This window comes from Grammomys surdaster, unplaced genomic scaffold (assembly GCF_004785775.1).
Source record: "Grammomys surdaster isolate TR1022 unplaced genomic scaffold, NIH_TR_1.0 254, whole genome shotgun sequence".
NCBI lineage: Eukaryota > Metazoa > Chordata > Mammalia > Rodentia > Muridae > Grammomys > Grammomys surdaster.
This window is the reverse complement of record NW_021604695.1, coordinates 2,320,897-2,345,417: the sequence shown is the minus strand read 5'-3', so window position 1 is coordinate 2,345,417 and position 24,521 is coordinate 2,320,897. Positions and strand designations below refer to the sequence as shown.

General features: G+C 43.0%; 1 protein-coding gene across 2 annotated transcripts in view; it reads left to right on the top strand.

Moving 5' to 3' along the window:
• Cbfa2t2 (CBFA2/RUNX1 translocation partner 2) overlaps nt 1–23,726 on the top strand; it is a 94,680-nt gene extending 70,954 nt beyond the window's left edge. The window contains exons 5-11 of one of the 2 annotated variants that reach the window (XM_028775267.1): nt 2,210–2,391; nt 4,227–4,480; nt 7,149–7,234; nt 9,929–10,124; nt 14,348–14,416; nt 16,237–16,427; nt 19,417–23,726. In XM_028775267.1, the coding sequence (XP_028631100.1) occupies nt 2,210–2,391; nt 4,227–4,480; nt 7,149–7,234; nt 9,929–10,124; nt 14,348–14,416; nt 16,237–16,427; nt 19,417–19,713 (1,275 nt within the window). In that variant the 3' untranslated portion in view covers nt 19,714–23,726. The remainder of the gene's footprint in view (nt 1–2,209; nt 2,392–4,226; nt 4,481–7,148; nt 7,235–9,928; nt 10,125–14,347; nt 14,417–16,236; nt 16,428–19,416) is intronic. The other variant, XM_028775268.1, reaches the window with a different exon arrangement.
• Nucleotides 23,727–24,521: the final 795 nt, after the last annotated feature.

The window sequence follows — 24,521 nt, the reverse complement described above, 5'->3', positions numbered from 1 at the left end:
TTGATAATACCTTTTTTTTTTTTTTTTTTGGACAATTTAGTAAAGCGGGTTGTCTGCCATGTTTTTTTTCCATAAAGTTAATATTTTCGAACTCGAAGGGTAGGGCATCTTGCCTGGTCTGTTACTAGTTCTTAGAACCATTTTGGGACTGTAGCATAGCAGGCCAGTCAAATCAGGAAGGTATTCTGGTATGAGGTTTACAAGCCTATACTTGGCTCTGCTCCTTCTAGCTTGGATACTGTGGTAGCTGAAAGCACTGTATGACTTTTATCAGATCTAGAGCACCTATGCTGCTTGGACCCTGTTTTTTCTTTATGTCTGAATCTATAGACAATTATTCACTGAGAATGTACAATCAAGAAATCATTATTAATCATAATAAAATCATTAAGCTAGGCAGTGGTAGCTCATGCCTTTAATCCCAGCACTTAGGAGACAGAGGCAGGTGGATCTCTGTGAGTTCTAGGCCAGCCTGGTCTAAAGAATGAGTTCTAGGACAGCCAGGACAACACAGAGAAACCCTGTCTTAAAAAGCCAAAATAGGACAAAAACTACATTTTTACAGTTGTAAGATTAAGATTCTAGACCAGACTTAAGAAGTATTTCAGTATTGTCTGATTCTCTATTCTTAACTATGTTATTTGAAAAACAGCATGAGGTAGGTTGTTATAGCAGTTTTTTGGCTACCATTTCAGATTTTGTCAATTTATTTCTGCTTTAAAAAATCTACTAATTATGGTGCCTGCTAAATTAACCCTCAGTGAGGGAGTGACTACTTGCATGTATTAAAACTTTTTACTTGCTTATTTGCCCTTTGAGGTAAAGATGTTCATTATAGGTTCTCCCTGAATCATCTTTAAATTTAGGGGAAAATAAAATTTTTTTGATGTATATAAGAAGAAATCTGGTGCTGGGCAGGGGTGGCGCACGCCTTGAATCCCAGCATTTAGGAGGCAGAAGCAGGTGAATTTCTGAGTTTGAGGCCAGCCTGGTCTACAGAGTGAGTTCCAGGACAGCCAGGGCTATACAGAGAAATCCTGTCTCAGAAAAAAGAAAAGAAAAAGAAAAGAAAAGAAATCAAATCTGGGAAAGAATTAGAATTCTGAAGTTTAAAAGTATAGGGAGTGTGTGTGTATATTTTAATCTACCAAAGATGTTCTTAATAAGAGAAGGAAAAGATAGCCGAATACAATGTTTCTTTTCCAGATTACGTTATTCCCAGTACTCCTCTTCAAAACCCCATTTCTAAAGTAATCCTGGTTTCTGAGATTCCAAGATTTCTCTAGAGAACCCTAAGAGAAAGTTGAATGCCACTATCAGAGAAGTCTGTGATTAGAAGAGAGAAACCTTTTTCGGCATTAGTAATTCTCTAACTGACTAGTCTTCAAGAAAATGTGTATTTTGGTTGCTGGAGATAGTTTAGTAATAGAGCATTTGCCCTGTCTGCATTGGGCCCTCGTTCTATTTCCCAGACTTAAAACTTTCTTGCTGAAAATGTGCTTTAGGGCTGCAGAGAGAGCCTAGTGATAAGAGTGCTTGCTGCTCTTACAGAGGACTTAAGTTGGAGGCACAGCACCCTATAGTGCTGCACCTCACAGCCCCTGGAACTCCAGCTGCAGGGCATCTGCACTCACATCCCCAACACAAACACACAATTAAAAATAAAAGACATCTTTTTAAAACGGAAAATGAATGCCAGGCAGTGGTGGCACACGCCTTTGATCCCAGTGCTTGGGAGGCAGAGGAAGGTGGATTTCTGAGTTCGAGGACAGCCAGGACTACACAGAGAAACTCTTGTCTCGAAAACAAACAAACAAACAAACAAAAAACTATATTCTTTATCAGGCCACAAAAATAACTAAGGTACAGTCCCTTTAAGAAGATTGAAGTCAGCCAGGTGGTGGTGTCACATGCATTTTAATTGCACTTGGGAGGCAGAGAGAGGGGGATCCTTGAGTCAAGGGCAGCCTGAGTTTCAGAACACCCAGGGTTATATAGAAAAACTAAAAAAGAAGATTGATATCTTGTGGGGGGGGGGGGAGGAAACAGACCAATCAGCAACTCAAAAAAATGCCCCTTTACTACTCGGGTGTCACTTTACTAGTGAGTAGTAAAGGGAGAAGACAGGATTGTTTGGTCTGTGAGAGCACACTGAGATGTTAATCTCTATAGGTAGGACTCAGCAGAAAACTGCCTTTTTCTTTTCAAGGCCAATCTGCCCCTGCTGCAGCGAGAACTGCTGCACTGTGCCCGGGCTGCCAAGCAGACCCCATCCCAGTACCTGGCCCAGCATGAGCACCTTCTGCTCAACACCAGTATTGCATCTCCTGCTGACTCTTCTGAACTGCTTATGGAGGTTCATGGAAATGGAAAGCGGCCCAGTCCGGAAAGGTGAGCAGAGAAGAGGTCTGTTTTGTTTTTCTGGAGCTACTCGGCTTTAAAAGAAAGAGAGTTTTTGGTTGTTGGGTTATAGACATAAAATGTCTTAGACTTTCCAAGATTAGTTTTCCTTTGTCCCAACAGTTCCTCAGGTGACTGCACATTCCTCTTGGGGACCTTTGCCCTAGAGTTTAGACAGGTTCACTGTCCCAGAAGTGGAAGAACATCCAGTCCCTTGGTCCTTTTTACTCTGTCACCTGCAATAAAGATGTATTTATCAGGTGCATAGGACCCTCACGTCTGGTAAGTAGCCAGGACTACAGCAGTCATTAGTCAGTTGTCCTTTACTGTTGTTCTCTACCTTGACATATAGCTGATGCCACAGACTGAAGATTCAGCTCCCAGGATTGTCTTCTACCTTAAGCCAGTGACAGGTGTCAGGTTGTGGTTGTGGTGAATACTATCTTGTCATACAACTGTGCCCCCTTTGCTTTGTTCTCATTGGCTGTTTCTGAATGATGATCTCTAACCTGGGCTTCTTTTGGTGGAAGTGGGGTTCAAGACAGGGTTGCTCTGTGTAGCCCTGGCTATCCTGGAACTTACTCTGTAGACTAGGCTGGCCTCAGACTCACAGAGATCCACCTATCTTTGTCTCCTGAGTGCTGGGATTAAACATGTTCAACACCACTGCTGGGCCAAATTGAACTTCTTAAAACCACCTCAGTATTGTTTAATTGTTCATCGTTTGGCAGAGCTCAGGAACATTAGATGGTTTATGATTAAGGATGTGTTCGTAGGATACTGACAAACAGTAGGTAAAGGCAAGGCACACAGTGGCACTGGATATGTGGAGTGGGTCTGTCCGCTCCTGGTAGTTGCACTGCCATCTCCAAGGAGATGCCACACATACTCAGCTCTCCAGAAAGTCTTCTCTGTTTGTCTTGTCTGCTTCATTCCATAGGTATGATCGATGACGGCTAACTCATGATAGACTTAACCTTCAAATCACCTCCCCTCCCGAGGGATGGATAGTGTAATTCTGCCTTGGTCCATAACCAGCCCCAATCCTGAAGCTACCTAGTAGTTGCCAGCCTGCAGTCGGCTTCTTAGACTTAGCACTTGGAAGACTCTAAGGACTTTATGACTAGCATGTCAGAAAGTAGGATAAAGTGGCTGCCACAATAGTGTGTGTATGAGTTGTTGAAGAAACAGTGTTGAACAGCAATAGAAGGCTTATTACAGTTGAAGCTGAGTGACTAAACCTCATATTGAGTCATAGAGGCAGTTTTCTTCCCAGCAACTCACCTCTATAGTCAGAAGTTTGACCTTCAACATTTCCTAAACTTTCTCAGTTCTTTTCCCATCCAGTTTCCCCTTCTTTGTGTCACCGTTATATGGTTCTGCTACTTATGGGTGAATTTGGCTTCACTTCATGCAGGAATAAAGAAGAAGCATTTATGAATTTTGTGTGGCCCCAAGACAGTTTGGTTCATGCCTCTAGGTATGGGAGCACATACCAGAAGAGGCACTAAAGTCAGATCTCTAGTTTGGCTGACAGTTAGGACAAGGGCTGAGGGACTGGGAGTATAACAGTATGAAGCATGTGCTTAGTATGTGGGCTGCAGCACCAAAAATAACCATTCTAGCTTTGGAAATTTCAGAAAAATAACAGTCTTCCTGCTTTGGAAAGTGAAGAGAACAAAGCATAGTGCTCAAGAGGGTTCCATGTCCATAGCATCTAAAGGGAGGTGAGATGCTGGGAAGAAGCAGCTATTCTGAGACTTGTAGGGATTCTAACATGCACACTTCTTGACAGGCTCCTATAAGCACTTCAGTTTCTTCTACAGGAGGGACGAGAATAATTTTGAAAGAGATACAGTTCCTTCTGAACCGCCTGCCAAGAGAGTGTGCACTATCAGCCCTGCTCCTCGGCACAGTCCTGCCCTCACTGTTCCCCTTATGAATCCTGGGGGCCAGTTCCACCCTACTCCACCACCTCTTCAGCACTATACACTAGAAGACATTGCAACTTCTCACCTGTATCGGGAACCGAACAAGATGCTAGAACACCGAGAAGTTCGTGAGAGGCACCACAATCTTAGTAAGTGATCTCCATAGCATGATAATGCTTTAATCTGGAGGACATTCACGGATTGCTTTCCTATTCAGTGATAAAGCCAAATATTATCATCATTGCCTTTTTTCTGTTGAAGGTGATGTTATGTAGCTAGATATAGTGGCACATACATCTGATTCCAATACTGTAGAGGCTAGGCAGAATGATCAGCTTACAGTCCTCTTCAGCCACCTAAGGAGTTTGCGCACAGCCTATACTATAAATAAAAAATAATGAATGGGCTGGGCATGGTGGCACAAATTTATTATCTTACCAGACAGGAGGGTTACCCCAAGTTTGAGGCTAGTTTGCTCTACATGAGTCCCAGGACTGTCCCAGCTTTCTTGGCTCTACATGTGTAATCTAATGGAAATTTCTTAGGCTCTTGAGCCTAAGAGTAATAAATTCTGAAATAAATTCTGAAATGAATGAAGATAATATTACCATCTCTGCTCCTTTGTTTGATTTGAAATGCCTGAAGCATGGGACTGTGAAACTATTAAATTTAGGAATAAACACTTCCATTTAGTAAAAGAAACAAACCTTCAGAGTCTTAATTTGAAATCAGTTTTGAAATGAGCTTTTTGTCACATTCTCTTCTGGAGTTTAACTGCTCAGCATCTACCTGGCCAACAAAACAAAACAAAACAAAAATAACACAAAAAGGCTGCCATTTTGTAGGGTTCCCCTTGCATTCCATGTTTAGTGGTACCTTATGAAGAACACAATGATTCTTTCTCATTCTGATTTAGGCTAACTAGCATCTTCCCAAGGCGTAAACCTCAGTAGGGCCTCAGGCACCATGAAGTTCTTACTGAATGGTGAAGGCCATGAGCGTTCTCTCCATGCATTTACTGAGTCTCAGCTACACTATATTATATGATTCAGTCTTTCCAGAAAGTCTAACTAGTCATTAATTTCTTCATACAGAGAAGATCAAAGCAGCTGTGGCCAGTGTCACATAGCTAGTAAGTTGTCTTGACAATATTCAACTCGTAAGCTGCTTGCTGGAAGTTGAGTTTGGCAATATTGGGAGCAGATGATGATACATATCTTCCTTCCTTGATATCCAGTTCTTTTTCTCCCATGCTTCTTTCTTTAGCTGTTAAAAACTGGGCTTGTGGATGGGGCTGCTTAGCAAGATGGCCCAGTGAATAAAGGCACTTGCCTGGGACCTGAGTTTGATTCCTAAAGAGGATTAACTCCAGACATTTGTTCTCTAACCTCCATGTGTCATTGTAATGTACATATAGATACAACAACAGCAATAATAATATTAAATTACTTTAATAATTATTTTGATTAACTTATTCATATACAGTTTTTATCCATTAGAGAGAAGAATGGTGAAAGCTAGAAATGACTGTTAGATTTTTCTTGTATTTATGATTAATTTAGGAAAAACCATATTTACATCTGGAAGTATACCTTGAAAAAGACTGTTAGTCACCTTCCATGATGACTCCACCAGACTCATCAAAGATTTGTTTTCCCTAGACCTATTTAAAAATGTCTGCCTTATTATACTGGTTCCCATTCATCAAACCATCCCTTCCCTTTCCCACCAGTTGAATCAGTAAGTCCACTCCCAGTTATTCTCCTAAAATGAAATATATGGATATTATTGCATATCTTAGATCCATAGTTTTAGGGTCAGTAGTCTATGTAACACATTAAAAAAAAATTCCAATAAAAAAATACTAGTACTTAGGCATAGCTATTTTAGAAGATAGCAATGAAAAATACAGAGTTTCAAGTACCACAGTGGTAGAGCAAACTCAAAGTAGAGTTATGTGTGCTACAACATAGTCTTAGTCGGTGTTCTGTTACTAGGAGAGATACCAGTATCACAGCACCTCTTATAAAAGAAAGCATCTAATTGGGGCTTGCTTACAGTTTCAGACCTTTAGTCCATTATCAGCAGGGCAGCAAGCAGGCAACCATTGGTGCAGGGGAGAGATCCAAAGACAACAGGAAGAGAGCCACTGATCCTGGCTCAAGCTTTTGACACCTCAAAGCCCACCTACAGTGATATAGTTCCTCATACAAGGCCACACCTCCTAATCCTTTCAAATAATGTTGCTCTCTGGTGACTAAAAATCAAATATGTGGGCCTGTGGGGCCCATTCCTATTCAAGCCATTGATAACATCCAACTCAACAGACTACTTCTGCTATTTTATCTTGTAGAATGTCGGATAGGAAATGCTATGTGAACAACGGAAAAAGGATGTAACTTCTGGATACTTAGAAGCTTTGCTGTCTTCATGCTTATGAACTAGCTGTTCTTTTTTTCCTCATATAACCTGTTGCATCTTGTGATTGCTTTTTTTTTTTTTTTGATATTCATCATTACAAGTGAATTGTTAAAAGAGTTTGCGAGACATCCCTGCAAGTACTGGGAATAGAACCCAGAGTCCTAGTGTGTATGCTGGTTAATGTATACTGAGCTATATATACTTCCAGTCCCTGGAGTTATTTGATCTGAATACTAACTCTTTATTGGTTAGTATTCATTGGTTTGTCCTTTTGTGGGTCTCACACCAGTTATGGTAACTTACTTTATTAGTAGTGTGCTCTAAATTGATACAATGATGTGTATTGATAGCATTCAGTTGCTCTGTAGTATTTAAATGTGATCTCATTTCTAATAGGTCTCAATGGAGGCTATCAAGATGAGTTGGTAGACCACCGTTTGACAGAAAGGGAGTGGGCTGATGAGTGGAAGCATCTTGACCATGTAAGAATCCCAGTTGAATTTACCCACGTCCTTTTTACTTTTAAGTCTTTATGGTTTGTTTCACATTTTCTGTCTATTTGTTTGTTTTGGTAGTTTGTGGATTTGCTGTGCGGTTTGTGTGTTTGGTGTGTATCTGTGTGTGCTTGCTTGCTTGCATCCATGCTTATTGCTGCACATACCTTAACATAAATGTGGAGATTTAAGAAGACAGATACTTGATCATGTGACTTGGCAGGAAGCACCCTTTACACACTGAACCATCCCCTCCACGCCCCCTTTCCAGGCATGCACCACTGTATCCAGCTCCTCATTATTCTTTTTTTTTTTTTTTTTCCTTTTTGATCTTTCAAGACAGGCTTTTTCTTTGTAGATTTGGAAGTCTGTAATTCTTAAATACCAATAGTTCTTGGGTGCTTGAAGTGAACATGACTTTTTAACAGAAGTTGGTTTGGTGAAGGACTGTAGAGTAGCTCCCTCATCTTAGTGGTAGGCTGATCTTGACAGTTCCTACACCAAGTAGTCATGTAATAGGTGGTTAAATCAAAAGTTTCGACTTTCCTTCTTACTGCCTTTGAGAACTGGGTAAGTTACTTTACTTCTTTTAGCCTTGATTTCTCTCTCCTCACCCACCCCCCCACCCCCACCCCCACTCCCCCACACACACACAAAAAGATTCAGTGGACAAAGGCATTTGCAGTCAAGCTAGAGAACCAGAGTGTGGTCCCTGAGACCCACATGGTGGAGGGAAAGAACAGTTCTGACAAGTTGTCCAGAGTTGTTCCACTCATGGTCCATGGATTGTGTGCAAGCAGACACACAAAAACCACACACATACTAAAATCATATAATCTTTCTCTTAAAAAATAAAAGACTGGGATTATTTGTAAAATACATAAAGTGTTTCTCATAGGATGTAGCACGTGGAGAATTAAACAAATCCAAATAAAAACTAGCATGCTGGTACAGACTGTATGCTCATGTTCTTTTTCCCATCAGAATAGAGCATCCCTTATCCTTGATTTTAAGTAGTGCCTACTTTAAAATTGCATATTGTGGCCTTTCCTCCCTGAGTGATAGCTGACCCTAGTTCTTGCCTTAGATGATATCGTCATCGTCGTCGTTTGATGGTAGTTTCTGTGGAGGTGCAGGGCACATACAAACTAGAGAAGGGAGTCAGATCCCTTGGACTTAAAGTTATAAGCAGTTGCAAACCACCCAATAAATTTGATGGAAGTGAGCCAGGCTCCTCTGCAAGAGCAGCACATTTCCTTAATCACTGAGCAGTCTTTCCAGCTCCAGGTTGCATTATTATGAAAACATTTAGCTTTACCTAACATTATCAGGTACCTCAGGCTTGGTGAGAAGTCTTAACTTACAGACCCACAATTACTTACTTTATGTATGTATATGGGGTAGTATGTTGTGAGTATGAACGCCAGAGAATTACCTTCAGGAGTCTTCACTCCCTCCACCCTGTGAGTTCCAGAGGGCGGATAGCAAGTACCCACTACCTACTGAGCCATCTTGCTGGACCATATAAGGACTTTTGTTTGTTTGTATTTGGGTATGTGCTGGGTTTTTTGGTTGTTTTGTTTTGTTTTTTTGGGGTTTTTTGTTGTTGTTGTTGTGTTTTGTTTTATTTTGTTTTGTTTTTGAGACAAGTTTCTCTATGTAACAACCCTGACTGTTCTAGGACCTGCTTTGTAGACCAGGCTGGCCTCGAATTCACAGAAATGGCCTGCCTCTGCCTCCCAGGCGCTTTGTATAAGGTGTATACTACCACCACCCAGCTACCCACAGGCTTCAGTCACTTCTAGATTATAGTACCTAATGATTTTTTTAAAGTCTTGGATTAGAGAAATGGCTCAGGGGGTCAGATGGCTCAGATCGCTGGCTGCCCTTCCATCCATCCTGAGTTCAGTTCCCAACAACCACATGGTGGCTCACATCCATCTATGTTATATGATGCCCTCTTCTGGCATTCAGGTATAGTAGGTGTACATGCAGATAAAGCATTCATATACATAAAATAAATAAACCTTTAAAAAAAAAAATCTTGGCTGGGAGTGGTGGTGAATGCCATTAATCCCAGCACTGCAGAGGTAGGTGGATTTCTGTGAGTTTGGGGCCAGCCTGGTCTACAGAGTGAGTTCCATGACAGCTGATACTTCACAAAGAAACCCTGTTTCCAAAAAAATAAAAGGGTATGTGGGTAAATTGTGCATAGGTTATATGAAAATGCCATACATTTTATTAAAGGAATTGAAACCCTTTGACTTTTAGTCCCTGAAGTTTTCTGGAACCAATACTTGTATGCACAGGAAAAGATAGCTGTATATATAAAACAGCAAGGTGTATGAGGGAACTCAGTGGGTAGGGTTTGCTTCTCAGCATCCACATGGTAGCTCACAACCATCAGTAACTCTAGTTCCAGGGAATTCTATCTCTTATGATCTCTAAGGGCACCAGGCACACATATAGGTGCGTATATTTGAGCAGACAAAATACTCATAAATAAATCTAATTTAAATAAACAAGGTATAATAATGACTTTTAAATGTAAACTTTATTTCTGTGGTTATAAGATCTGTGAGCTCTTTTTTTCCTTCTTCTGATTGTTTATCTATCCTTAATTTTAGTGTTCCTTGTTTAAATTTCTCACCTTATCTCTGCTTCCCCGTCTCTCTGTTTCAGGCCCTGAATTGCATTATGGAAATGGTAGAGAAAACGAGGCGCTCCATGGCAGTTCTGAGGCGCTGTCAGGAATCTGATCGTGAAGAACTCAACTATTGGAAAAGGCGATTTAATGAAAATACAGAGTTGAGGAAAACTGGGACTGAGTTGGTGTCTAGGCAGCACAGCCCCGGGAGTACAGATTCTCTCAGCAGCGGTAAGTATAGAGAGGGAACATAGGAAAAGCAGCAGCTTCATTCCACCTAAACGGAGTTTTATGTTTTGTTTGTTCTGTGGCATTTGTTTGGTCAGGTTTGGTTTTTGAGCTCCTACTATATAATTTAACTGGACTGGATCCTCCTGCTTCAGTCTCCCAGGTGCTGGGATAAAAGATGTGTACCACCTTGCCCAACTTCATTTATTGTGGGGGTGTGGTATTTGTGGAGAGACGGTCTCCTCCCACCAGCTCCTTTATTTTTCCTTACATTTTGTAAACATTGGGGTGTGTATATGTGTGTGTGTGTGTGTGTAGGTCATAAGACAGCTTACACATTGGAGTGGGGGGAGTCAGAGGACAACTTACAAGATTCAGTATTCTTCACACATTGTGTGTTCATGTTCTTACCTGCTGGTTATCAACTATGCTTCCCATAATTCCTTCCATAAGGTTTGCTCAAGCTGCTCACAGACTCAGGGAAGCAAGCTTATCTGTTAAAAAAGGATGCACATGAAGAGATGCAAAACACAAGGTCTGAGGAAAGGGACACAGGACTTCTCTGGACCTGCCACACTCAGGAATTGCATATTTTTGCTATCCAGCTTTCTGGATCCTTCTATCCAATGATATACCTTATGGCTATATCATTGCAGTTAAATTACAATAGACTGGATGGGGAAACCAAGAATGGCCTGTGTGCATTAGTGGTTTTGCTGTTCTGCAGAATTCCTTCTCTAGGTGATGAGGCAGGACCCCTATGTATATTATCACACAACCATACATTCAAACAGGTTTGATATTTTTGAGTTTGGTTTTGTTGTTTATTTTCTGGGTTGGTTTTCAAGATGTTTCTCACTCCATAGCCCAGACTGACACAAACTTGCTTCAGCTCTTTCTCTGCTGAGATTTCAGCATGAACAGCCACCCACAGCAAATCCTGTGATTTTGTTATGTCCAGTCCCAACATAGAACGCTTGGGTAGGGGTTGGGCACAGGCTAGAGCTTTTGTAGCCTGCCTTGAGAAGGAAAAATTTAGGCTCCAATGGAGAAGATTGTTAGTAGCCAGAAACAATATGTGACATCTGAACTTTGGTGATTGAGTGTAGCCAGATGGTGAGCACTTGCCCGGCTGAGCAGTGGCCTGGCTTCAGCCCAGTACTACAAAAGATCAGTAAGAAAGAAAGAAAAGAGTACTATGTGTGTCACATCACAACTAGGTACTTAGATGGTAATGTTCACCATATTCCTTCTTGAAGGTATTTACCCCACTTTGTTTTCTTTCCCCAGTTACCCTCCACTGCCTAGAGACTGTCTTCAAAAGATAAGCTTAGACAAAGCTAGGTTATTCATATTGAAGCAGCAGAGATGAGCAGGATATATCCAGGAAGCCAGAGATATCCCCCCAAAATGTTCCATCACTTTCCCCAGAAACTGAAAAAAATGCCCTATCCAAAAGGCACAGCTGAATGACAGGCCATCTGTGATCACACTCTTTCTCCACCCACCCACTTAAAGTTCCCAAATGTTCATCAAGGAGAATGAATTTCTTATTTCAGTGCTTGCATTTTCCATACAAGACAGCTGTTAGGCTTAAAAGGACTGGAATAAAATTTAGACGAAATGCCAGCATTAATAATGTGTGTCCTATCCTAAACAGCTAAAGGCTGCCTGCCACTCTCCCTCCTTCCTCACTGACAGGCGTGGCTCTCGAGCCAGCCATCAGTTACACTATTTTATGTGAGATAATCTAGTATATGAAGAAACAAACAACTTACAGACGCGAAACTTTGATTAAAAACTTGAAAACCAGTCGAGGCTAATTATCAGGTAACCCTTATAAACCTGAACCCTTGCAAATATTCCCTGCAGCAACGTAGAGATTCTTGGCTGAAGCTCAACATCTGCAGTCACATATACTCCACCCATGAGTGTACGTGTGTCCAGCTGAGGTGACAGAGTGCAGGCACAGTGCTGTGTACTATCACTGCTCCACATAAACCACCCCTAGCTTAAGGGTCTAACTGGGATGACCATTTTGTCTAATGTGTCTGGGACTGTTCTTATTTGTTTCTATGACCTGTTGTAATAGTTATTAGCACCTCCCTTTCAAAATGAAGACAATTTGTATGATAAATTCTACTTATTGTAGATTTAGTGTTTCATGGATCCCAGTGGCTCATATTAAAATTTTGAGAAAATTACCAACATGTCTGATTTAAATTTTATCATTTGTCTGGGATATAGCTTAGTTGACACAGTGTTTACTTAAGATGCACTGAGCCCTGGGTTTAATCTCTAGCACCAAATAAACTGGATATGATCTTAGTGCACACCTGGGATCCCAGCATTTGGTAGGTAGATCGAAGAGTTTCAGAAGTTCGGTGGTGTTAGCCTGGGCTTCATGAGACCCTATCTGAAAGGAAGGGGGGGTGGTATAGAAGGGAAAACTTGTAAGATAGGAGCTAAAAGAGATGGCTCAGTGCCAGGCATGGAGGCACACGCCTTTAATCCCAGCACCCAGGATGCAAAGACAGGCAGATCTCTGAGTTGGAGGACAGCCTGGTCTACATAGTTAACTTCCAAGACAGCCAGGGCTGTTATACACAGAGAAAAAAAGAAAAGAAAGAAGAGATGGCTCATCAGTTGAGAACACTAAGTGCTCTTCCAGAAGGCAGGAATCCTGGGCAAGACCTGAGTGGCTCACCACCATGTGTAACTTCAGCCTCAGGAAATCTCACCTAGGCAGGCATCTGCACTCTTGTAGACTCACCCACATGATGAAAATCAAATATAAGTTGTTTAAAATAAAAAGATTTTGCTGACATGTTGGTGTACATAACTTTAATTCGTGTACAATAGAGGCAGAGGACAGCGCCTAGTCTACATGGGGAGTTCTAGGAAATTCAGGGCTACTTAGACCTTGTCTCAAAAAAATTTTTTTAAAAATTTGTCAGGTTTTGTCACTTAAAATAACATGTGTGCATGCTTATATGCCTGCCTGGTGTGTGTGGGTACCTGTGCCATAATGCACTTACGGTGGTCAGAGGAGACCTTGGGAGTCTAGTCTCTGCTTCTCCTTTATTTGGGCTCCATTTATCTAACTTAGTTCCTCAAGCTTGCATGGCAAGCAGTTACCCATTGAGCCATCTGTCACCTTTTTTGTGTATATGACAGGGTCTCACTGTATAGCCTTGGTTGGCCTAGAACTTGCTATGTGTCGACTAGATACTGGTTTTTAATTGTTGTTTTTGTTTGTTTTGTTTCTTAGACAGGTCTCACTGTGTAGCCCTGGCTAGTCTGGAAATAGTTATATAGTCCAACCTGTCTTCAAACTCAAATTGATCTGCCAGTCTTTGCCTCCTTCATGAGGAATTATAAGCATGTACCACCATGCCCAGTTAAATGCTATTTTATAAGTAATTGTACTATGTAAATGTCATACAAAAGCACTTTAGAAGCTGAGGCAGAAGGATTTTTAGTTTGAAGCCCCCTGAATCGTGACATACTGAAACTTTATCCCCAGCCCCCAAAAAAGCCCAGATCATGGAATTCAGAAAGATAATATTGTAGAAATGCCTTCTCTTTCCCAGTTTTCTTGAACTTTTCTAAGTTCATATTTAAAGGAAGTTCCCCCAGTTTTTTGTTTTGACATTTTCAGTCTGAACTTGTTGGCACGGCTCTGTAATCCCAGCTTCTCAAGAAGCAAAGTCTAGGAGATGAGTTCAAGGCTTACCTGAGCTGCAAAGTTCAAGGACAGCTTGAGTAACATAGGCACACTCTGTCTAAAAGTAACAAGAGTGATGGGGGGGGGGGGGTGAGGGGACTGATCCCTAGCCAAGATACACTGAATCCATGTCCGTGATAGCCCACGTTTTATGTGGCCCACTGGTAGAGGACATACTTATCATGAACAAGGGCCCAGGTTTGATCCCTAACACCATAAATAGTGTTAAATTCCCCATGCTTTCATATACTTAGATTTAAAGCTCAGTATACTGTTTCATAATGTGAAGCCAGCTCTTACTCATCAAGCAAGCATACTTAGTTGGATCTAGGCAGTAAAAGAAGTTTGATTAAAACTTCTTGTGTCTTCATTGAAAATCTTGTGTTGGAGCCAGGGATTATTATTAGAGTATTGTCTAGCATATATTAGAACTTGGGGTTTTAATACTCACTAAGGCAGCTTTCTGACACCTTGCTCTTTTATTATCTCTCTTGTGTAGATTCTCAGCGGGAATTCACCAGTAGGCCAGCAACAGGATATGTGCCTGTGGAGTTTTGGAAGAAAACAGGTGTGTATCTGTCTGCTGGTAGACTGTCTGCACTTACTAATTAATGCAAGCTGGGAACCTATATACTAGAGAAAAGTTTGTAACCAGCCTTTCAATTGTCCATAATGTCCTCCTTATGGAATTGTTGGCTTCTGCTCACCCTCTGGCTGATTGTACATCTCCTGGGCCAAACTGCATGTCTGATCCTTAGGTCAGGAGTTTGGAATGGTTCCCTCCAGGTCTTTCACACTCTTTTGCTGGCTTCCATTGAAACATGCAGTACCTAGCTCTTTCCGTTGTTTTTTTTTTTTTTTTTTTTTTTTTTTTTTTTTTTTTAAAAAGGTTTTCTTGTGTTTGGGTACCACAGTGTAGAGAACACAGGGTGTCTGCAGTGTCAGCTGTTGATCTCTACCTTCTGAAACATGCCTGTTGTCTGCTGCTTTGAACACCAGGCTAGCTGGCCAGGATGCTTATAATCAATTCTGTTTGCACTTTCCAACTCCCTCTGGAACACTGTGATGGTTAGACGCATACTTCCACACCCAGCTGCACATCTCCTAAACCATGAGGCAGATCATAGTCAGCTGCTTCAGACAGTCCAAAGCAACCCACATCCCCACACCTGGGAATAAAATGAACACATATTTTTATATTCCTGGGTTTTTAAAGAAACCAAAATTCCAGAATTGTCACTACACAGCACTGTTTTTGTTTTGTTTTTAACTAATTTATCCTTAAGCTATGGATCCAAAATATAACTGGGGAAGGGAGAAGGGTGGGACACTCAAAGGGCTGTGCAGATAAAAGTCAGGAGTCGTTGACCTTTGGGTGGGATCTGTACTATAAGAAGTTCTAACACAGTCTAGAACAATTTAGTGCTGCTTTGAGCCTGTGCTAAGCTGTTAGGGATCCCTTTGGGGTCTAGGTTGTGTTTCCTTGTGGATTTACAGGAGATGTTTTATGTTCACATTCTTTCTTGGCTAAAGCCCCTGTCATTTGGAGTGTCTTCAACCAAGCAAGGTGGGTCAGGGAGGGAGGGAGGGGAGGGATCCCGACCGAGCTGTCCACGCTTCTCCACGTTCCGTGGCTGATTGCACCTGGATGCCGCCCAACATTTCAGTGCTCTCGCTCCCTGCTCTCTGTGTGCCCATTCATTGCACAGAGCACTGTTATCCTGTACCAGCACGCCCAGGCTACCCTGACTCCTCGGCTCCTCAGGACCCTTTTTATACATTCAGAGCCTCTTCTCTCAACTGAGTCACACCCACTTTTCCAGTTGCTTTCTCTGATTGTATACAATTCTAAAAGTTCACATTTTCGTTAGAAAGTAAAATATTGGAAATACCTTTGATCCTCTTGCCCTTGTAGAGTTGACCACCTTTGACCTTGAAACTCTAGTCTTATTTTGACATAAGGCATCTAAGCCATTGAGGTACTTGATCCCGTACAAAAGATGGATGGTGTCTACTTACCTGTCTTCCCCACTTTAACATAGCATCTCCCTCCATGTTTATACCTAACAGTTGTGTGATTGGTGAGCTGTGGTAGGAATAGTGTAAGTGTGTCCTTCACGGTCACTCCTTCCTGCATATCTTGTTTCACTATTTTCCTTAGCAGTGCTGTGGTTAGCTAGCTGAGTGTGTTGACACATGCCTATAAACAGTCTCAATGCTTGGAAGCAGAAGTAGGATTGTGAAAAATTTGAGACTAGCCTAGACGACACAGTGAGAACCTACCAAACCCTACCTCCTCTACCCCCACTTTCTACTCCCACCCCTAATGCTGTGGGTTGGAAGGAAAAGCTTTCTCTGCCAGTTGATTTTACTGTTGCTTTCTTCCAGAAGAAGCTGTGAATAAGGTGAAAATCCAGGCCATGTCAGAGGTACAGAAGGCTGTAGCTGAGGCAGAGCAGAAAGCCTTTGAAGTGATCGCAACTGAGAGAGCCCGAATGGAGCAGACTATAGCGGACGTCAAACGGCAGGCTGCGGAAGACGCTTTCCTGGTCATCAATGAGCAAGAGGAGTCCACAGAGGTCAGAGCTGCACTGGGCTATAGGCTGGGCTGGGTGGCTGAAGGGAGCAAGCCAGCTGCTTGCCACTCACGTGCTGGGTAGAAAGAGTCCACTCCTGAATTAGATAAAATAAATTTTTTAGTCATTACCAGGAGACTTTTTTCTTGAAGATAATACTAAAGTAATAAACCATTCTTTTGTATTCATAACAGTCTATCACACACTCACACTTTTTTATCTTCCATAAAGTAGAATTTGTCCCACTGTGTGATAATGACCAGCAGTGATGGAGTAGGCTCAGTATATGCAGATGAAAATACCCAGCTATAGATGTAGTAGGCTCACTGTGTGCAAGTGGATACCTGGCTTTGTGTATATACTTCTTTCTAGTCCTCACAGTAATCTCATTAGGTAGATATTGGCTCTAAATTTACAAACTGGGCAGATAAGGTAGACCTCCCAATACTCCACCCAGGGTCCAGGATGCTTCAATTCAATGAAAACTAAAATGAAAATTGGAACTAGACATGGTGTTGCACACTTGAAATTGCAACATTTGGGAGACTGAGACAGAATTTAGAGTTCATGGGAGCCTGGTACACATAGGAGAAGGCAGGTAGGTCATAAAGAAGAAAAAGGATGAAAAGGTAGAAACAATATGACATTACCAATCATACCTCTGCCTACCCACACTGATCACACACTCCCAGTGCTGGGTATTAAATTTAGGGCCATGGGTATATTTGGCAAGTGTGTTGCCTCTCAGTTGTCTCCCAGTCTTTTGTTGTTTCTGATACATGGTCTCACTAAGTTGATAAAGCCGCCTCTAGAGGAGCTGGATCTGCAGGCTGTGCATTAAGCACTAGTATATTTTAATTCAACGAAAAATTTCCAGTTTGCGGCTGTTGTTGGGGGGTGGGTGTTGTTATTTGTTTGAAACAGGGTCTCTTTGTGTATCCCTGCTTCTTCCAGAACTTGTAGATTAGGCTGACCTCAAACTCAGAGAGAGCTTTCTGCCTCCCAAGTGCTGGGATCGATCAAAGATGTACACCACAACTTCCAGCGTGTGACTTTTTTGAGACAGGGCGGTTTTGTATATTGCCCAGTCTGGCCTGGTACTGTGAATCCAGGTTGGTCTGGAAATTAAAGGCAATCCTGCTTCAGTCTCCTTGAGTGCAGACATTGTAGATGTGTACCACTGTGCTTTCTTATTTTAGCCATTCTTTTTAGGCTTAGAACATAAGGGATAAGACTGTAGGAGCTATAATTTTAAGCAGCAAACTAAGTAGCCTGCTAGTGAGACACATGCCAGCATGGATTCTTGAAAATTTGCATTTCAAAAGAAAGAACAGACAGCCTAAGCTTTTGTTGAGTTTGCATTGGACCAGAAATGCTGATTCTTTCGCATTTCATCAGAAAATCCTCCTGGATGACTTGGCAGTTTCTCATGCCATGATAAGCTGTGTGGCATGGAAGAAGCATGCCACTCCCATCTTGTCTGCACACTGGCTTTGCATCGTTAAGAAATCAGTTTCCTTTACAGAAGATTCAGCTGCATTGTCCTGTTGGCCTGTTAGCTTTTAGGAAGATAAACTGAGTTTACAGTGCAGTACTCTTCAGTTGATAAGGACTTTGTTATGATGTGTAACCTCCAGCAGCTTCTGTACCTGCAGCATAACCCTAGAAGTAATCCATATATAGACTATCTGGGCCTCAGGAAATGCAGTTCCGAAGCTTTGAGTAGCCAATCCTTTGATGAATTCTAGCCTTAGCACATCTGGGCCTCAGTCTTCCCATCTTACAATGCTGGGAATGAGCCAGTAGGCCTGTTCTGTACCTGAGTTCAAAGGTGAGCTGGCTTTCTTCTCTAGCTAGTACTGTAACTAGGCTTTGAGATGGGCCTCTACCATTGTAGTGTCCTTGTAGATGAGAAGGCTAGTTGCTTTGTTGTTGATAGTTTCACCATACTAGAACATTGAAAAAAAGCTTTACCATTCGGTCTTGGGAGTCTTCAGGTATATAGATCATTCACTACTGTCAGTGCTGAGGCTGCACAGGGCTAGCAGGTTTTTTTGTTTTTTGTTTTTTTTTTTTTTTTCTTTCGAGACAGGGTTTCTCTGTATAGCCCTGGCTGTCCTGGAACTCACTCTGTAGACCAGGCTGGCCTGGAACTCAGAAATCCGCCTGCCTCTGCCTCCCAAGTGCTGGGATTAAAGGTGTGCACCACCACTGCCCGGCTTGGCTAGCAGTTTTTTATGTTGTCTTTCCTCTAGCCACCTGGGCGAGGTAAGTTGTATATTTAACGACTGTCTGCTGCTTTCACAGCTTCTCCTTGAGGCTGCAGGAAGCCTCTCTTGGCTCTTACATTCTGTGATAGAGTTACTATTTGTAGGTGCCATTTCTGCTAAGCCTTAGATCATTTACCTCACTTTTAATGAATGTAACAAGTAAAAAGAAAATGCTCAGAGTCCACTTCAGGGACTCCAGGGTTGAGTGGCCTTGAGAACAGACTACAGTTTCTCCTCAGCCCATCTGCTGTATAACGTAACAGTGAAGGAAACAGGCACAGAGTTGCAACAAAAGAGACAGCAACATAGCCACCTCCCTCTTCATCCATCCTGGTTCCCTGGAAGGTGACTTTTTGGAGAAAAATCTCAAGTTTTCCTATATTCCTTTAAAAGTCTTAGTTAAGAGATGAAATATTGTCAAAAAAAAAAATGCTAAAGATGGCTCCTCCATTGGGAGCTGTAGAGAGTGTTTACTCAAGCTCCTGTGTGGCTATGTGGTCGTGAGAAGGTAGTTCTGAGTCCTGGGCCCAGGTGACACATGCCCGCAATCCTGGCACTTGGGAGGGAGAAGCAGGAGGATTAAGAGTTAAAGTCATCCTCAGAGACTTACTCACGGGTGTGTAGCTCCACAGCCCTTGCTATACCCTGCAGATGACAAGTGACAGTGGCAAGCCTGCCCCTCAAGATGTCAGCAGCCACTAACTGATGCCTGTGTCTTGCAGAACTGCTGGAACTGTGGCCGAAAAGCCAGTGAGACGTGCAGTGGCTGCAATATTGCTCGCTACTGTGGTTCCTTCTGCCAGCATAAGGACTGGGAGCGGCACCACCGCCTCTGTGGCCAGAGTCTACATGGCCACAGTCCCCACAGCCAGAGCCGGTCACTGCTCCCTGGAGGGCGGGGCTCAGCCAGGTCTGCTGACTGCAGTGTGCCCAGCCCAGCCCTGGACAAGACCTCAGCTACCACCTCACGGTCCTCAACACCTGCCTCTGTGACAGCCATTGATGCCAACGGGCTCTGAGCTACAAACCCCACCTTCCCTGATGACCCCACCACATGGCAGAATGCTTGCACCAGCGAGCTGGCTATTAGAACAAATAGGTGTTGGGTTTATCAGCAAGAAATGAAGTGGCAGGAAGCATCCAAGAGGCACTCCACAGCTCCTCTGGGAATTTGCTGCGTGTCCTTGGAAGAACTAATGTATCATTCTCTGCGCACAGGAAGTAGCTTGAGCTGCCTCCTCCATGGCTTTCCTGAGGTTTCTCTTCCAGCTAAAGCTGGCATAACCAGCCCCTTCTCAGTGTATACACCAGCTCCCTCCGACTCCTTGCATCAGCAGATTGTCAGTACTGTCCCAGCAGGCACCAGTGTCCCACAGTGTCCATAGTAGAGGCCTGAAGACTAGTAGCAGGCTTAGGAGGAGGCCCTTCCTTCCCCTGCCTTCAAACAGTTCCTTGAGCCCCATATCCACCCTCAGGTGAGGTGACACTGATTGGCCTAAAAGAGACTTGGGTGGCACAAAAGCAGTACTCAGGACTCCTTCCTGAGCCACTCAGAGCTGTTAAGATGCTCAGAAATGCAAGAAAGAAGTCACTATTTCAGTAAAATATCTAGTAATGATAAAAAAAATTAAATTAGTCTTCCCAAGCATCATGGATCATTTTGGACAAGATTTTCCAACCTGGCTGTCTTCGTTAGTTTGGAACCCACCCTCCAACTCCAGTGTTTCTCTTGATTTTGCTTGTGCAAAAAGTAATCTCCATCGCATGGATTGGTCTGAGAGAGGATGAAACCACTGTGCTAGTCTTTTCTCTGAGCATGTTGGCCAAACTAAAATATTCAGTGGATCACCTTGGAAATGCAAAACCCTCTGCCACTACTTGACTGTTTAAAACAGTCACCTTGTTCTATGTGTCCTTTGCTGTCTGGGACTGTGCATGTCTGGATCCTTGGGGTTGTCTCTTGTGAGTAGATTCTGTTTGGCACCTAAGCAGTGCTCCTGACCCTGATGAGGTTGTTCACACCTGCTTTTGACACCACCTCATAGGTTCATTATCAGGTGGACATTTTTGGCATCCTTTTTCCGTGTTACGTGTTTGATAGTGTTCCTCACAGCTCAGAGTTTGTGAAGAATGAGAACTGTTTTTGAAGAGCCTGGGCTGTTTTTCTTCCCATCTTCAGGAACTTTTCCAATTACCTGATTCTCCAAATAGAATTTGGAGACATTGATCCATTGGTCATTACTGGACCCCACTGATCAGGCTAAGTACTATTCACATCTTTCCCCTTGCCATCTGAAGTTTGTTAGTTGCCAGCACCTTGCCTCGGTCTCTCAGTACACTCCAGCATCTTTTTGTCCTGTGCAGTCAGTTGGGATAAGTCATTGCCTTTGATCCTGTTGACTTTTGGAAGCTATGGTCACTTCTTGTACAATGACCAAGTCTGAATAACAAGTCTGAATACTAGCCCTTGCCCCATAAAAGTATGGATGTATTGTCCTTGCACACCGTTAAGACTGATTTAAAGATACTGAGTCCCCATCTTATTGGAACAAGGGTTTTCAGACTTAGAAACTTAGACCTTTAAAATCATGTTATTTTAGCATAGAATACCTAAGACCCGCTGCTTGCCAGACAGCCTAGTGCAGCCTGGCCTCCCTGGTCCCATCCCATCAGTCTAGTGTCCCAGCCACTGGGGACAACTTTGTTTTTACTAGGTAGAGTACCAGACAGCACTTGTCCATACTCTGAGACACAAGACTGTCAAGAGAAGATCACAGGCTTCTGTGAATCTGAGAATGTCTCCTGGTGTACCCTGGATCAGTTATTGATTAGTAAATTGAATGAACACTTTTTAAGTGTTAAATTCTGTTTGCCACAGGACTACTCCAGAGAGTTGGAATAAAGAGCCACAACCAATACACTACTACTTACCAGGTTGGAGATCAGTTTGTACAGCAAAGGTTTGGGATACAAAATCTAGCCTGCCTTTGTGGGTTACGTGGTTGGCCTGACAGATTCTGAGTTTCTATAGTGCTGTTGGGGATTCCTTGGCTTCTGTGTCCTGTCCAGGTTTGTCTGCAGACCCAGACAGGATTTTACACTATATAGTTCAGTTCTCAGACTTGTCACTATCTTGCCTCTAGTCAGCATCACTCTTAACTGACACCTGCTTAGGACTTGCTTTTCTGCAGTTCTCCAATTCCTCCCTCTGGGGTAAGAGCTGGAGTTACAAGTGAGTCCTGGCTCCCCACTTGATTTCTAGTCTGCTTATATGACCCACTACGAGGCTGAGAGTGAACATGAGGCTTCAGAAGTCTGACCTCTGCAGTAACTATTTGGGGAACAAAAGTGGTTAGGGCTTGGTCACCCTGTGCCAAGTTAGGGATAACATTGCAGGAAGTAGACAACAAAAGTAGCCAGACTGGGAGTCACGTACCATTTCTCACTCCAGCAAATGGTGAAGACTTGTTGAAGCTAGGTTGGGACATGGCTTATTTGGTAGCCTGGATTTAATCCCCAGTGTAACATAAACCAGCCATGGTGGTACATACATCCTAACACTTGGGATGGACGCAGGAGGACCAGAAGTTTAAGAGTATCCACAGCTGCTTAGTAAGTTTGAGGCCAGCCTGAGTACATGAGACCTCTCCCACAAAAAAACGCATTGAAAGGCCATGCAGCTCCTTCAGATTGCTCATGCAGGGAGGTGGTGGTGAGAGCACATGGTGAATGGCTTTTTCCTGAGGTACTAAGTTATGTGCTGCCACGGATCTGTGTGGAACAACCTGTCTGCCTCCGTGAGGTCTATCCAGGCATTGGCTGCCAATCTTCTGTAATGTGGATTCCTTTACCCATTTGATCCCCAGGAAGTGCTTCAAATCTTGATGTCAGCTTTCCCATCTTTAGCTCCCAAAGCGGAAGTGTATACATTTTACTCATATTCTCGTCACCTCATAGAGAGTGAAGACATTTTTTCTGAGTGGTTCTGGAAACTCAGCAGGTGTGGGGGGCCTCAGTGCAACTGCAAGTGTGTGTTAGTGGTTCTCCCTGCAGCATAAGGAATGAGCAGATGGCCTTCGTTCTGGAAACTGCAGACAGGATTGTGGGTTGAATAAACCTTTACAAATAGGACACATCTTGGAGGCTTACTTCAGAACTGGACTGGAACCAAGGTTTCCAGGCTCCTGGCTCAGGAGATTAAGCCAGTGTGCTTTGATGAATGTTAGCTATTTGCAGAGAACTGGGTGGTGGCATGTTTGAACCAAATGTGAGAAAAGCCAGAAGGAACTGAGCTGGCCATTGTGGGCCAGATGGCCAGCTGTGGAAAATCCTTGATCCAGCAGCTGCTTAGCAGATCCTGGCCATTCAAGTGTATTCTTTTAAAGCCAAAATGCTGACTACCTGCCACTGCCTCTTGTTGACACCCATTTCCAAAGATGATGGAGCAAGTGTGAGCCAGGAGGAGGTGGGGATCGTGGGTGATAGATAATTCACTCTACCATCTTTCCTTCAACAGCCCAAAAGGTGGAACTTCCCACTCAGACCCCATCTTGTCAGGCCTCCAGCTGCCCAATGTAAACTGTCAATGCTTATACCAAAAAGGGCATGTGCAGCTGGTGTCTGTCAGGGACAGCCCAGTCCCTGCCTTGTAGTTCCCAGGAAGCAGCACTAATTCAGTGAATGGTTAAAGGGCTGTTTGATAGAAGGCCTTCGTTCCACTCCTGTGGCTTTCCAAGTTCCTGATGAGACTACAAAGGCTCCATCCATACAGAAAACCAATAATGTAAATAAAAGCCACTCCTGCAAGCATGGTTTGCAGAGGCGGGTGATGAATGCTAAGCCACCCGCGGGATGCATTTGAGTCTGGTTTTTCTGTGCTTTGTCATTTGACTCAATAGGAACTTTTGTTACTTAACTCTGTGCATAACTTATTTAATGTACTGTATAAATGAACCAAAACTGTTAAATATGTATTTAGTTTGTTCTACTTAAAGTAGTTAATAAAAATGCTATATTCCTTTTCTGACTCAAACTGGACTAGGCCTGGGGAAGATAGCACAATGGTGAAGTGCAAATGCAGAATGGCCTGTTGCAGGCTTTAGTATTGTCAGGCACCATATTTGGGCACTCACTCTTCCCTCCCCCACCCCAGGTCTTTGGTTGAAGGGACAACGGGGGCTCTAAGCATCCTTGCTGTGGCCAAAAGATCATGGGATGAGGGGTAGGGACAGGAAGGAGGCGGACTGCTAAGGAGAAAGGTTTTAACACAGAAGTCTTGGAGTGCTTGCCGTTGGACCCCTCTGTGATACTAGTTGCAGCCACATTCTCTGTCAAGATGACATGCTGGTAGCAGTTGAGTGACAGCAATAACAGATATCCTTGGTTCCTTGCACTCTTCTCCACTGAAAATCTTTTAGTAATAGCATTCAGCCACAGAATGGACATGAGTATTTTTTCCAAGTAACTTATTTCTTTTTGGGGGGGGGGGGGTCGAGACAGGGTTTCTCTGTGTAGTCCTGGCTGTCCTGGAACTCACTTGGTAGACCAGGCTGGCCTCGAACTCATAAATCCGCCTGCCTCTGCCTCCCAAGTGCTGGGATTAAAGGCGTGCGCCACCACCGCCCGGCCCCAAGTAACTTATTTCTTTATAAAATTTTAACATTAACATATTTGGGCTTATGAGATTTTTATGTCCTTTCTGTACTGGCATTAAATCTTAATTTCACTGATGCTTAAGGTTGTATAATTGGAGGCAACACTTTTCAGGCTTCATTCAGCTTCATTTTCTAGTATCAAGTGCCCTCTGGAGGACAAAACTAGCATTTTC